Source organism: Alligator sinensis, unplaced genomic scaffold (assembly GCF_000455745.1).
Source record: "Alligator sinensis unplaced genomic scaffold, ASM45574v1 scaffold400_1, whole genome shotgun sequence".
Taxonomy (NCBI): domain Eukaryota; kingdom Metazoa; phylum Chordata; order Crocodylia; family Alligatoridae; genus Alligator; species Alligator sinensis.
Window position 1 is genome coordinate 1,383,817 of NW_005841897.1, and position 14,844 is coordinate 1,398,660.

The 14,844-nt window shown below is 45.5% G+C and overlaps 1 protein-coding gene across 1 annotated transcript in view; it reads left to right on the plus strand.

The window, feature by feature from the left end:
- UNK (unkempt family zinc finger) overlaps positions 1-11,513 on the plus strand; it is a 33,102-nt gene extending 21,589 nt beyond the window's left edge. The window contains exons 15-17 of the mRNA XM_014517227.2: positions 2,699-2,880; positions 3,585-3,842; positions 4,945-11,513. Of these exons, the coding sequence (XP_014372713.1) occupies positions 2,699-2,880; positions 3,585-3,842; positions 4,945-5,100 (596 nt within the window). The 3' untranslated portion in view covers positions 5,101-11,513. The remainder of the gene's footprint in view (positions 1-2,698; positions 2,881-3,584; positions 3,843-4,944) is intronic.
- Positions 11,514-14,844: the final 3,331 nt, after the last annotated feature.

Below are 14,844 nucleotides of genomic sequence, written 5' to 3' on the forward strand. Positions count from 1 at the left end.
CTGTTGGGCCGCCCCCGCCCCCGGCCCCATGCCCCATTCTGGACCTGGACCTGGAGTTGCTGCCACTGCATACAGCCTACCATAGCAGCAGCTCCAGCTCTGGCTTTGGCACAGGGCACGCAGCAGGGGCTGGCGGCTGGCAAGGTAGGGCTGCAGCAATGGCAACTAGCAAAATGATCAATGGGAGGCCAGGCCTGGGACAGGCCAGTTGGCCACACTGATAGTCTGACAGGCTGGATAGAGAGGCTCTGTGGAATGTATCCAGCTCACGGACCCCTGAAGCATACCGTGTGAACAAGGATGAATATAAAATGTAAAGGCTATTTCAGAATTAATTTAAATAGCTGAGATATTTTAAAAAGTGAGATTTTTGTGGGGGAGACAATATAGGAATCAGGGTTAAGGTTTTTAAAACAAATACCATTCTAGAAATCTGGGCTCATCTATCCACAGCGCATTGAATGCAACACAGTTATTTATGTGTATTGTAGTAACTCCTGTGAACCAGTCCCGGAGCAGGACCCCACTGTGGTAGTTGCTGTGTAAACACCAAACAGATGATTTGCCCAAAGGAGCTTAATAAGAAAGACAGAGTAAAAGGAAACAAGATGATAATATTTGTCAGCATGATAGACAGCATTTTCAGCACGCTTGCAGACTGGTCACTGCCAACTCCAAGGCACCTTGCAAGAAACCCAGAATAGTTTAAAAAAACAACAACAAAAAACCTAACATTTAACAAACTCCCCACATTTCCCTGCTAATAAACCTCCTGTTTCATTTGATCGTGTTAGAGTAGGAGCCATTTCCAGACCAGCTGGAAGGAATTAATGGACAGCAGCACTGATCAGTGGTGAATCTTTGCTTTGTTAAGCTTTGTCTTGACTCAGAAAAGTGACTAGGTTTCAGTTGGACTTAGCTTCCAACCTGCCGATATCATGGGTCTTTGGCAGGGAGATGATGGAAAGACATCCTCTCTGCAGGACAGAGCAAAGGAGTCATAGTAAATATGATCAGGGCCAGGTCTATATACAGTGTTTGTGCCAGTAATATTCTGTTTGGGGGCAGGATGATTTCACTCAAATAGTTATTCCAGTACAGTCCCTAGTGTGGATATATTTACTGCTATAAAGATGCCTACAAACTAGCATAGCTTATACTGGCATGGAAAGGAGAATGAGCTATCCCAGCATTAAACCCCTTAAATCAGTATAATTGTGTATCCACATTAGAAGGCTGTACTGCTATGACTACTTTGATGTAATTGCAAAGTGATAAAACACGGTGTTGTAGGTAATCCCTGGGAGAAGCAGTGAGCCCTCAAACTAATGAGTTCTTTCTGCTGGGACTGAGATGCCCAGCAAGATGAACACGTTTTCTGGTTCCTAAATGTTGCTTTGTCTAAGATGCTCTCCACCGTGAGTCTAAGATGCTGATTAAACAGAGAAAGGCACAAACTGGTGTCTGTGACCAACAGCCAGCTTGTCACTCATAGGCTTCCTACTGTATTTGCTCCCAAAGCCCTGAGTTTGGTTATGAGAGGGGAAATCCGTTTGAGTACTCTTAAGATAGGGAATTTGGGCTACAGCTAGGGAACCTCCGCTCACTAACAATGGGATTGGCAGTCTTGCAAGCTTTTAGCTCACTGAGCAGACTAACAGGAAGCTACACCTGGTTTTGTCTATGTGGCCTAAAAGCATGCGTTTACAATCGCATTAGCTTAAGGATAACTAGGTTACAACATGACATGCTGAACTGACCTTGAAGGGATTGCACTGTGTCTAATATGTGAGCAATAACATAAGGTAGGGTGGACAAGCAGGGCATATGTACCCTGGGTACCACCTAAGGTCAAGGCACCAGTGGAGTTGGGGGAGGGTGCCTCACCTTGCAACTACTCACTGCAGTCTACCCCGCTACTGCCTCCCCTGCTGGTTTTAGCTTTCCAGCCTTTGCCAGCACTTAACAGCTCCAGGACTCAGCCAGTTCAAGCAGGAGGTGTCATAGAGCACAAGCTGTTCTGGGAGTCATAGTTTTGTAGAGCAGCAGTGGTGTTTGCTGCTGCTGGGCAGCTGAACCCCATTTTTTGCTGCCAAATTCAGTATTTCTCTCCCCCCCCCCCCCCCCCCCCCCGTTCCTGGACATGGGCTTCAGCAGCAAAAAAACCCTTCTCCCTCTCCCCACTGACAGCAGCAAACTCCACTGCAAGTCTAGAGAACTATGATTTCCAGAACACGTCACACTCTGCCTGACTCTCTGCTCTGTTCCTATACCTGCAATCAAGAAGGTAGGAGGAGTGGGGGGAAGAGTGAGAGACGGTTGTCCAGGGTGTATTTTTTTTCCACATTAGGCCCCTGTGTGTGAGGGGGAGAGATTTAAATTGGGTGAAGATAGAACTTGATTGAAAAAGACACCATGATTTTATTGGCCATGTAGGCAGAGCCACATTCAGGGGTCATTTCCACGCTTAGTTCCTGGAGACAGAAAAGATTGGTTTCCAAACTACACAATAAGCTTCCTTATGAGGCTCTTCTGTCCCAGATGGATTGTTATCCCCTGAAGGATCCAACTGGTTCCTAAGATAATCCTGTCCCTCCTAAACACACACTGTAGGCCCTGTTTTTTCACAGGGGCAAGGAGCAAGTGGGGAAACCTCCAACACCTGTGATGTAACCCTCTCTATCTCCTCGTGAAACAGGTTTAAATGGGATGAACAGCAGCATATGGGAGCACTTTGCTTCTGGGAGTTTTTCGCCCAGTACCTCACCTGCGTTTCTGTCAGGTCCAGGTGCTGCTGAGCTGGCGAGACTGCGACAGGAACTGGATGAAGCCAACAGCACGATAAAGCAGTGGGAGGAGTCCTGGAAACAAGCCAAGCAGGTACCGTTCAGTCTGCAGGGGAAGAGGGAACAGCCATTAAACATGGAGGTTTTTCCAAAAAGAAGAGCTGAAATCACAGGTGATGCAGTGAACATAGTTCAGACCCTCTTAAAGACAGAGTCCCTTAGACACCCATACACCCACTTACCAATGGGAAGGAGAATATGAGCTGCTGTGGGGAGGTGGGGAAAGTTGTAATAACAGGTATGTTTCAGCAACTGAGATTCCTGTAGACTTACCAGCTTCTGTCTTCTCCACATGAAAGACTCTGCTATGTTATTCTACTCATGGAGAAGTATGCAACTGTAATCTAGGGCTCCTAAATGCTCCTCATTTATCTGCTTCTGACTCGGTGTCAGAAAATCACATGGGCCAACATTTCCAAAGCTGGCCACTGAGTTTTGGTGCTTCCATTTTGGGGACCCCAGTTTGAAATGGCTTGGACCTGATGGTCAGAGGTGCAGAGCACCTGCTGCTCTCACTGAAGACCAAAAACATGAGAAGCAAGTTTTTAAAACCTGGGTTTTACTTTGTCTATACTCCAGGGAATTTCATAGCTAAGGTACAAGGGAAAGGGGACTACATGGTAGTTCCTAACCACAAATGAACAGGAATACGTGGTTTGACTTGAACTCTTTTGCATCCTGGCAGAGGGCTTGTACAGATTTTTCTCTCTTGGTTTGCCAATCCATCTTCCTTCACAGGCCTGCGATGCTTGGAAGAAGGAAGCAGAAGAAGCGAATGATCGCGCCAACACAGCTAACATGGAATGTGAACTGGCCCGGGAGCAGAGGGAAGCCCTGGAGCTGCAAGTGAAGAAACTCCAGGAAGAGCTGGAGAGGATCCATGCTGGCCAGGACCCCCAGTTCCTGCGTTCGTTCTCAGACCTGGAAACCCTCTCGCTCTCCACACTGTACACCATCCAGAAACAGCTGCGCGCCAACCTGGAGAGAGTCGACAAGGTCTGTGTGAGGGGCCTTGGCTTGGGGAAATTACACTTACCTCTAGCTCTCCAGCCACCCTACAGAGCTCCAAGGCCCTTGTTGATAAAGCCAACTCAGAAATCCGCAGCTCATGTAGCCCTATTTAGTTCAGCCAGTATGGATGTTAACAAACTGAGTTATAACCGAGCTAGAAAAAGCCCTTGTTTCTATCTGTAGCTGTAAATGGTTTTGTTAGTCAAGCAGTTGAAGCCACAGTAGACCATAAGCTGAACATGAGCCAACAGTTTACTCTTATTGCAAAAAAAAAAAAAAAAAGCCGACAGCATACTGGGTAGTATTAACAGGGATGTCACTTGCAAAACAAGTGAAGTGATTGTTTCACTCTGTTTGGCACTGGCAAGGCCTCCCCTGGACTCTTATGTCTAGTTTTGGGCCCACACTCCAAGAAAGAGGTGAACAGATTGGAAAGAGTCCAGCAGAAAGTGGCATAAATGATCAGGGGCCCAGGAAGCATGAGTTTTGAAGAAAAGCTGAAAAAACTAGGGTTATTTAGTCTTCAGAAGAGAAGACTGTGAGGGGACTTGATAACAATCTTAAAATACCTAAAGAGTAATTATTAAGAGGATGGAGATGGACTGTTTTCTGTCTGTAGAGAATAGGGCTAGGAGCAATGGCCTCAAGCTGTGACAGGGGAAATTTAGGTTGAAGATTAGGAAGAATTTTCTGACTGCGAGGGTGGTCAAGCACTGGAACAGGCTACCTAGGGAAGTTGTGGATTCTCCATCTCTGGAAATTTTCAAGAGCAGGTTAGACAGACACTTGACCAGGATGGTTTAATCAGGATTGCTCCTGCCTTGAGCATGGACCTGAACTCCTGAGGCATGATCATCTTGGGTCCCTTCCAGCTCTGCTTTCCTATGATCCTAAAAGTACAGGTCCCAATCCCATCCCCAAAGCAACGGACATTACCACTTCAAATTCTGCTTCAAAAAGCAGATGAAAAGTTGCTGTAAACCCCCCCCAACCCCAAGTCGTCCTTCATGTGCCATAAGGAAGGTCTGTCTCTCACCCCACTTCTCTCTCAGTAACGACATGTGTTTTGATTTGTCCTCTCTTGCAGGCAGTATTTCAGATGCAATCGGTGAAATGCCTTAAGTGTCAGGAAGAGAACCGGGTGGTGTTACAGTGCCAACATGCTGTGCTTTGCGAGACGTGTGCTGAGGAGGGGGAATGCCCTATATGCCACCCCAACAGGCCACATTCTCTCCAGTCGTGACCCTTCAAGGACACTTGGTTTATCATATCACATAGAACTTTTTAAATTGATATATATATATATTATATATATATATATGAATATATATACATAAAACAAAAATTAGTTGCAGAGCACTTTTTAATATTTTACATCCCCCATCTAAACTGCCTTTCACCCATGCCCCACTGATTCTAACTCTTTAGGAACTTTGAGAGCTGTTTTTAATACAGATCAAAGGGCCATTAGCAAAGAGTCTGTGGTTTGTTTGGTTTTTTTTTTCCCCCCTCTCTTTTCTACTTGTTCATAACAAATTTTTTGACTCTTTCCAGAATGATTTGGAACAGGCAATATTGGGCTTCCAGGTGCTTTCCAGAGTGATGATTGGATTTCTAGGCAGGACTCAGATGAATTCAAATGGTTTAATCATGTCTTCAACCTCCTGCTCTTTTTATAACCCAGCTTGTTAAGGACGTCCCCATGGGTAGGAAGCCTTGTGGGGTCTCCGCCAGTTTAGAGCCATGCTTGCTCAGATTGCTTACCGATCTCTGAATGTGCAGGAGCTTTGTCTGTCCCTTTTAAACAGCAAAGTTCACTTTTTAAAAGTTTTTTACACAATTTGTATATTTGTATAAAAACAAGAAAAAGAAAAAAATACTGAATTTAGAGCAAGTTAGGCCCAGCCCAGCTCAGTGATCTAATGGCCGGCGTACCTACTGGGTTACAGTGTGCTCAGAAATACTGCCCCTCACGTAGGCAAAGGCTAGTCTATGGAAGGGAGATAGATTCATGCATCATTTCCCTCCAGCATTTCCTTGTGTTGGCTTTCTAGAAACGGCTCCCAGCTTCTGATTGGATCATAAGGCTTTTTTCTTAGCCAGGGGGAACTAGTTCATAATCATTGCAGGTGCATTTGGGAGAGATTCCATGTGATGTGAGAGAATCTCAGCTTGGCAACAGTAAGGCGAAGTAATGAATGATCCTTCTCAAGCCAGCCTGATGTTTTCTGCATCACTGCCTGAAGGGTAGCACGATACTCCGGGTGCATTTAGCTTTCAGGTTAGTGATACTGCGTTATGCCAGTGGCAACAAAATAATTTCTATGGCAGTCCATCTATTCCAGGCTTGAAGAGTGGCCAGTCCCAGAAGCCTCAGACAGTTTAAATTCCTTCCCTTTGATGCTTTTTTATTGTAAGGAAATTTCCTCCTGACCTTAGCTGCTGACCACGTTATACCCTGAAACATGGTGCTTGTTAATGCTTTTAAACCTATGTAGTGTAGCTGCAGAGGCTGTTCTCATTTATACACATGTATAATCCTGATTTGAAACTTGCTAAAGCTAGATAGCCCACTAGTGCCCTGTGGCAGGGCATTCTACAGGTTCCTTGCACAGTCCTGGGTTGGGATAAAATGGAAGTTTAGAAAGGAATCCCAAATGCAAGGTAAAAAACCCAGAACCACCAGCTGGTCTGTACGAATCTTCCTGGTGACTTGGTGGTGGTAAGTGGCAGTTTGATTCGGGGGGTCTGACAGAGTAGGTATATGGCTTCCAAACTCAGTCTCTGTTTCGATCAGAACTGAAGGGGAAGTAGGAGCTCAGGTTCCATGAATGCACTTCCATTTCCAAGACATTCCTTTTCTTTCATGCAAGGGAAATATTCCAGTCTCTCTCTCTCCCTCTGCCTGCTCCAGGATCATCTGTACATGGCCTTTCCACAGGCCATGTCTGGATCCTTCCAGGGGACCTGCCCTGCTGTGAGTACTGTGGGCCTGTACCTCCCAGCACTGTCAGCAGGGAAACTCAGGGACTTTATCCTAAGGATTCTCTTGTCCACTGAATTTGCTCCCTTCAATCATCTTAGCTTAGCAGGGTAGGGGAGAGCCATGAATGTCCAGATTAGCTTTTTACCAGCACTGAATTGCCTGGTGCATAGTTTTCTTTTAATATAACAAAAAATGCCCCTGGCCAGGACCCTGAGCCTTTCTATTACCACTTTCTAAATGTAACTTGACTCTCTCTTTTAGGTGGATGACCCTAACCTGCTGGGTTCCCAGTCGAGTGGCCAAGCATCTGTTCAGTGGTGGGGCGCTCTCAGCTGTTCAAGGGTACTCCCTGTGTTTGGGCTGGACAGATAATGGGCCACTGTCCTGCAAACCGCCCAACCTTGGTGGTATGGATTCTGCCCTTAGTGCGGATTCACAGCTCACCGAGAAGTCCAAGAGAATTGTGTATCGGAGGTCTAAATTGCACTTTTATTTTTCACTTATGGCCCAATCCTGCAATCTTGGCACAAGCATTGTAGTCTGTTTTAAACATTACTAGTGCACCCCTCACAGGCAACCTCTAGGTCTTATAGACACCTATGAAAAAGCATCAGAAAGGACCTGTCTCTTGATGTTTTATCTGTATAAGAACTGCAGGATTAGACTTCCTAATCGCATCAGGTATTCCTGGCTACTAATTTGGCTCTGGTTGATTTTGGGATAATTGACCTGCCCTTGCCCAACCTGGAAAAGCACTGGAAACCCCAACAGCCTTTTGTTGTTAGTAGGAACAAGTAAACTGTTACCAGATTTTCAAAGCGCTTCATATTTAATGTAAGGAAACAATGAGATTTGCTTCCATGATTCCATCTTTCCTTTGCATGGAAGGGGTTAATATGCATTCCCAAATGATCTCTTAAGTGCAGCTCTGTGTAGTTCTCTTTTATTTTTTCCCCCCCGTTAACTTTGTTTTGGGGGTGTTTTTTGTTTTGTTTGTTTTTTTGGTAAAAATGCTTTTTTTTTTTCTTGTGTATTTTATTGTAACTAGCATCATTTTTTAAATTTTTTTTTTGTATGGAGACACACTGTTGAGTGATTATTGTGGCTATGTTGTTTGGTTATAGCCTTAGAATGTCTGTGCCATGGGGCAGGTGCTGGTCTGTAAGGCCGGTGAACCTGCCTCCGTCTGATCTTAAGGAAAGATCTTTTGTTAAAATATGTGAGAATTCTTTTTTAAAAGCACACAAAAAGGGCAGGGGGGAGGGAGAGGAAAAACCCAATGAAACTAACATTTACTAAACACTTTTTGTAACTAATTTAAAAATAATAGGAAATAAATTCTCCAATCAGGTCTATAAATTAGAAGAGCTGAATCCCATCAGCCAATTTGACTAAAGATGGAAACTGGTTTGTAACATTTAATTTTGTTACCATTGAGGTTTATCCCTCTCCTTCCTCTCCATGGGATTGTCCAAAATGACCCTGTATAGTTCTTTGGACAAATCGATTTGTTCTGAACTGTCCAGTATCTGGCTACACGATTCCAGCCGATTCCCACAGGGGACTTCACAAGTGTGTTCCCCTCTTTCATCAAGGTGAAGTTTTCCCACTGAGCTGCAGCTTCATGCCTGTCCCAGTAAGACTTGGTAATTCCATTAACAATACAGAACCTCGCTGGTTGTGCCGGGGATCAATTTTTCCCCATGTCTGTTGGCGGATTGCTTAACCAGTGAGGAGCAAGAGAAATTCCAGCTTGGAGAACAGCACATTTTGCCTGCCAGGCAAAACACGGTTTCTCTGTTTAAGACTTATCCTGAAGGACCAAAGAATCCAAATTGGAATCCGAATGCTCCCCATTGCTGCACTCAAATCCTGATGCTCCCTTACCACACTCGAGTCACGGCAGAACAGGTTAAAGGATTTAGCAGGCGGGGTTGGCTGTATCCTCCAATTCACTCTATTCTGGCCTCTCCTTCCTGGCTTTTTCTCTCCTTCCTCTGGTTCTGTAAGAAAACAGTCTTTTTAATCTAGGTTTCTATGAATTTTTGATTGCTGCTTTTTTAAAAGAAATATCTTAAATGTGAATGATTTCTTTAAGCACCAGGTGGAAAAGAGAATTGGATAGTTTCTTGGCTTGCAAAAGCTTTGAGGGGCTGCTCTCACTAGGAATTGGGTTCTTTTCCCCCGCAAGAATTAAGCAAAGTGAAAGAAAAAAGGCAAGATGTCCAACCCACTCTAGCAGCCACCGACTTTACATCAGCCCAGGCAGGCGATGCCTGCAAAAGTCAGCACTGCTGTTAAGGCAACAAGATTTTGCCAGTCAGTTTGTGTGGTGTAAAAAGGGGCTTGTTGAAATATATCTGGTGCTAATGTACGCAGCCCCTCTAATGTACTGTCACATGCTGTATTTTGGACCAGGAAAGTCCATAGTAGAATGAATGAAATGAGACTAAGGAGACCTTTCTTTGGACTGAGTCATACTTAAAGACTCAGAACTATTTCCAGCCCTTCTGAGTTAGCAGCACAGTTGGCTGTTGCTAAACAGATTGAACATGCCTGGGAACATGCCCACTTCTCCCCACCCTTCCACAGAGAGTCCTCATTGGATTGTTAATGTTTTCCTCCCCAAAATGTCTTGTAGCGTTGGAAGGATTTGCTAGAAATGTTGACCTCTATGACTAATTGTGCTGGCTGGCAGTTTCCTAGCTGTGATTTGGGGGAAGGGAGCATTAATTGTGTTGTGAAACCACAGTATTCTTTAAAGGTCAATAAACTTGTACTTTATTATGAAAAAAATAAGAGCCTCTCCACTGGAAACAGGGATTATATACACTATCTGTCCGTGGGTGTTGAAACGCAAGGAAATCTCCTTGGAGAGGAGCCTTGTGCTAGCCAATTTCCGCTTGGCTGGAACTGGCATCACCTTATCCTAGCAGGGACCATGCTTTAACTCATCGCCTGACCACATGGGCACCCAGCCAAACACCACCGGTGGCAGAGAGGCATGTGGCATAGCAATCAGGTGATTTGGGAAAATGCCTCAAATCTGGAGTATGACGTTTTATATGAAGTCCCTGAAAAAGGGCTCTCCACGGTTCTAATATTAGAAGGTTTTTATACTATCCATACGTCTCTACTTAACCTGAGCCACTAGCAAGGGCTTGCACAGCTCAGACAATGAAGAGAATTCCTTACCGTGTGAGGAAGAGTTTTAATGCTGAATGGACTCAATATTTCATTGCTGTTCCACTAGCCACAAGTTCTCTTGTTCCCCCTTTTCTCCTCCACGAAGGAAGACTTATTCAGTGTTTTCCTCCAGGATTATAATAATCCTCGGAGTTGATGCAAACAGAAACTAGATGTTACTAGTGTAAAGAGAAGTATTTTAAAAGTGAAGTATTCCTGCAAACTAGTGACTGTGGATCAAAGATGTCTATGGGGATTCCCCACTCTGTAGCTTCCAATGTTAAAACAAAATAAATACAGTATACATTTAAACAATACTCACTGCAGTATTTCTGGTGGCCCTTTTTGACCACTCTTTCTCCTGGAAGTCCTAGGAGAAGGGGCACTGGACAGCCGTGCCCCTGAGTCTGTGCAGAAGTTGGCAGAATGGTAATCAGTGGTGTGTACAACGTGTTGTTGATTCCATGTATAGGCTGTGATACCAGCTGTCGTTCACTCTCTTGTATTCTGTAAATATGTGTGTTGGCTGTCAAAACCTGGTTTAGACTCTTTTCTTGGCAAAGTGGATTTTGCATGTGGGGCTGTGATCTGTGTCACAATTTCCAAGGGCAGGATGGATTTTCTAGAGGACAATAAATTTTTATTTTTTTGCTAAGAAAAAAAAAAAAACCCAAAGAGCTTGTGTGTGTATGTGTGCACAGCACGTGTGTGCGGACAGGTGAACTTTGTGTGGTTTGCATCTGCTCAGGGGACCTAAGGAATTCCCTGAAGTGAAGCTGATTACAGGCCCATCTCCATGCAATGGTGTCAACAGAGGGGTTCATGACCAGGGTGCAGCCTAAAGAGTTTGCAGTTGTGGCGTGTGCAGAGATGAAGCACATGAACGGAGCCTGTACTGTTTCACATGTCTGACTGGAGGACTGTCCGAGCCACTAGAGACTTGGCAGGTGGTGCCATACAAGACATGCTTGGGCCTTCCTGAGAGATCAGGTCTCAAGGTCCTACCAAGATAGGACCTCAGAGTGTCTCTTTAGGTAACATGCTCATTTCTCTGCTTTGTCTCCAATCCTCCCTTGTTCTTTATGGTAATTTTTAACCTTCTACTGCTTCTACAGAGATCTGAGCCAGGGTCTCTTCCAAAGATAACTGTGGTACAATTGCACCTAAATGGTTGTTATTCCAAAACCTGTGTCTTGGTGGAATCTGGATTTCCTTTCTAAATTAATTGAAGGTGCCCTGAATAGTGAGTTGATATACCTAGCATCATGAGTTTCCACCTACATCATAATGCGGAACAGATTTTTCAGGCCCACATGGATACCTAAGCAATGCTGGTGAGGCATAGGTGTCTGGGATAGAAATTTAGCAAACAAGTCTAGTGACGATGCACAAGAAGGAAGATTGTTCAGCTTCCTCTGCCCAGCTGAGCTGGTTCTGCAAAGCCCTCAGGTGTAAAGGAAGCAGTGAAATTTTAATTTCAATCCCTACGGGTGATGGGCATGACTCCTGTCAGTGGTCAGCGAGAAGATCTGATCAGTAGGAAGGTATTCTCTTCTCTCTCTCTCTCTCTCTCTCTCACACACACACACACACACACACACACACACACACACACACACACACACACACACACACCCCCCCCCGATCTGAAATACAGATTAAGCCTGATGTAAAAGGATATGTATAAAATGCATCAGGAGAGCCTTTCTTGTTTGTTTCCCTGGACTCCCAAGTGCCTCCTTGTCCTGGAGAGAGGCAACAAGATAGGTCCTGGAAATGTGATAGTAACAGAGGATGTAGCTGTGCTGTACAGAAAGCACAGGCACAAATGCACAATTGCCAGTGCTAGCTTGCACAGATAATGTGTCACGTCCAAACGTAAAACTTAACAGAATCACACCGATGCTTTGTAGAGTTTTAGGGCTAGAAGAGACCATTGTGTTCTGTTATCTTATCCATCCTCCTATAGCATAAAGTTTCAACCAGATACCCCTACACAGAGCCCAAGACTTCAGCTAGAGACTGACAGATCTCTGTCCTCAAGAGACTTGAGTGCCACAGGCAGTGAACAGGAGAGGCCAAGGCATTACCAATGGATGAGGCCCCCTGTAGCAGGACTTGATTTAGCCAAGATGCCCATATGATCCCAGCTTGAGCAGGTGAATTGTCCCTTATGCTGCAGGAGGGGGTGAAAAATCCCCAAGGTCCCTGAGGGATTGTGGGAAGGAAGCCTTTCCACAATCAAGAACAGAAAGGCCTGATTGTGAGCTCCATTCAGATCATTCATTATCTGTTCTCCAGTGCATGAGTCTGCATCACTGCTCTCGTCTTCCAAACACAGGCAAACCTGCCAAGGGGAGTAGCTCTTTGCTGCCAGAAGACTTCTACTGCTCTTGGTGGTGCTGTGGTCTCAGCTTGTTCCCAAGGGAAAGAAGCAAAAACACTGGAGGTATGAATAGAGGGAAGGGATAAATTAGAAAAATCCCTTGAAAGGAGAGGGTGAGTCCCTGAGGGCTCCAAAGAGACAAGCAGGGAGCAGAAGGGAAGCACTGGAAGCGGCTGTCCCAGGGAGCAGCAGGGTTTTGCTGGAGTTGAATGGCTCCTTACTGAGAGCTGTTGCTGCAGCAGACACTTCCCCTGAGGAAGGATGGAAGCTACTCCTTCCTGTTTGGCTATCCTGGGCTCTGTCCAAGCCAAATACCCTCATACGTCATTCAGTTTGCCAACCCTGTGGCCACAACTGCAGCTCCGGCTACACTGGGCGCTGTCAGGATGAGATCTGAGCTGTGCCATCTATTTTCCAGTCCAAGCTCTGCTCAGGTCACCTCAGCCCTGCTGTTAAAACTACATGCTGGGAGAAGAACAGCCTTTTGGGGGGGCATCCTGGAGTGGTTGCAGAGTAATATATGAACTGTTGGGGTTGGAGGTTTGCAAGGTGCTAGAGCAGGACAAAACCTGGCTGGTGGGAGATGAGCAGACTTCCCATGACCTTACTGACTGCAGTTGGGGCTAGCTTTAAGGGTGGGTGAACTAGGTGACCATTTACTCTAGCAAGAAATTCCAGGAGACAAAAAGGAAACAATGTTCTGCAGACAAAATTGACCATGTTGTGGAATTGGTTGTTGAATGACGGTGGGCAGCAGGTGACGCTTTCTGTTGGGATGAGTCTGTCCATACTTGGTTGTTTGGAGGTTCTTGGATTTGTTCACGTTCCTGTATGCATGAAGTCGACTTGTAGTCTTCAGTGGCAGCCTAAGTGGTTGCAGCCCAAACTGAGTGTGATAGCGATTTTCTTTTTTGCGAGAATCCAAACCTCTTCCTGGAACTGAATGTTACAAAAGAGAAAGCTGAAAGAGAAGCGAAGAAAGCCAAGGACACTTAAGATGGCAGAAATCAACCCTTTTGCTTCCATCTGACAGTGAACGTTCATCCAACCAAAATGTCCTTGCACCTGCTTCCAATAATTAACCTTCCTAATGCAGAAGGTTTTGTTTCTTCTGATAGTTCAGGTAGGTCTGAATGAAGAGACGACCAGAAAATATTACCAGTGAGGCATCTCTGAATATGTGGATTTGCATATATGCCTTTGCAATAAAACTTGATGCAGTTGAACAGTTATTCAAGGCTTACAGGGGAATCAGAAAGGAGCAAATTCTGAGCATCTGTGCTTTGCAAGATCTTGCCAAATGGCCAGTCATCAGTGCCAGAGTTTGCCTTTTGCTTGTGAATGTCAGGCCAGTGCAAACAAATCCTAAGCATTTTCCTTGGGGTGTCGTTGAAAGAAAATGTGCAGAGCGCAACTGGCTTCTCTATTCCACTTCTGCTGGTTCAGTTTGTTGCTTTTGCTGTGAGTTCAGTTGAACTCTGTGAAGACTTTGCTTCAGCCCAGGATGGTTTTTTAAGACTAGGGGTAAGTACAGACAGTCAAAAAGCGCAATGCTGAATTTATTCAATCTTTTGCGGGTTAGTCTAAACTGCATAGATTGAACGGATAAGCAAGTGAGCAGGCATTCACATTTAGTTCAAGAAATGCAACCACATGGCTGCAATGGCCTAAGCCAGGGGGTGCTAGAGCACCTCCCAGCTTGGGCCAAGGCTAGCCTGCCCACCCAGCTAAGGGGGCTTTGCAAGGGGAGGTGCAAAGCATCTTGAGATGCTGGGGACTATGAGTTAACTTGAATCTGGAGGGGATCTGGGACAGAAGTTCAATAAACTGATTTAACCTAAATCAGCTAAGACTGATGCTATATCCATCCAGGTTTATCTTATACCAGTTTTGGCCATTTTGAAAGTGGTTAGTGTACACTGAACTTCTGTTGTGTTACAGATTTGAACCAGTTTACAATCGCCAGGGATCCAGGTTTTCTGTTTGCCATGGAAAATTGCGGTAAAACCCAGATTTTCTCATTTTAAGGAGAAAAATCTGGATTTTCTCCTTTAAGGAAAAACATGCGAGAAACAGTGGGTTTCCTCTTGCAGGCTGGCAGAGTTTCAGCCTGCGAGGGGCTGGGGGGAGTGGGAGGAGGGCGATCAGCAGGGAAGGACAGCACACGCACATGGCCACCAGGCAGCCTGGAGAGCAACTCCTGCAGGTAAGTCTGGCAGTGAGGGAGTGGGAGAGGGGACAGGAATTGCAGCCCACATAGAGGGAATTGGGCTGGGCTGGGGCTGCTGCCCAGTGTGGGCAGTGCGTGGGGCCTGGGGGCTGGGGCTGGAATGTGCAACTGCAGGGTCCTAGCAGGGAGTGGGACAGGGCCACAGGCGACTCATCTGGGGAGCAGAGATGGCTGGCTCCCCATTGCTGTGCACTCTCGG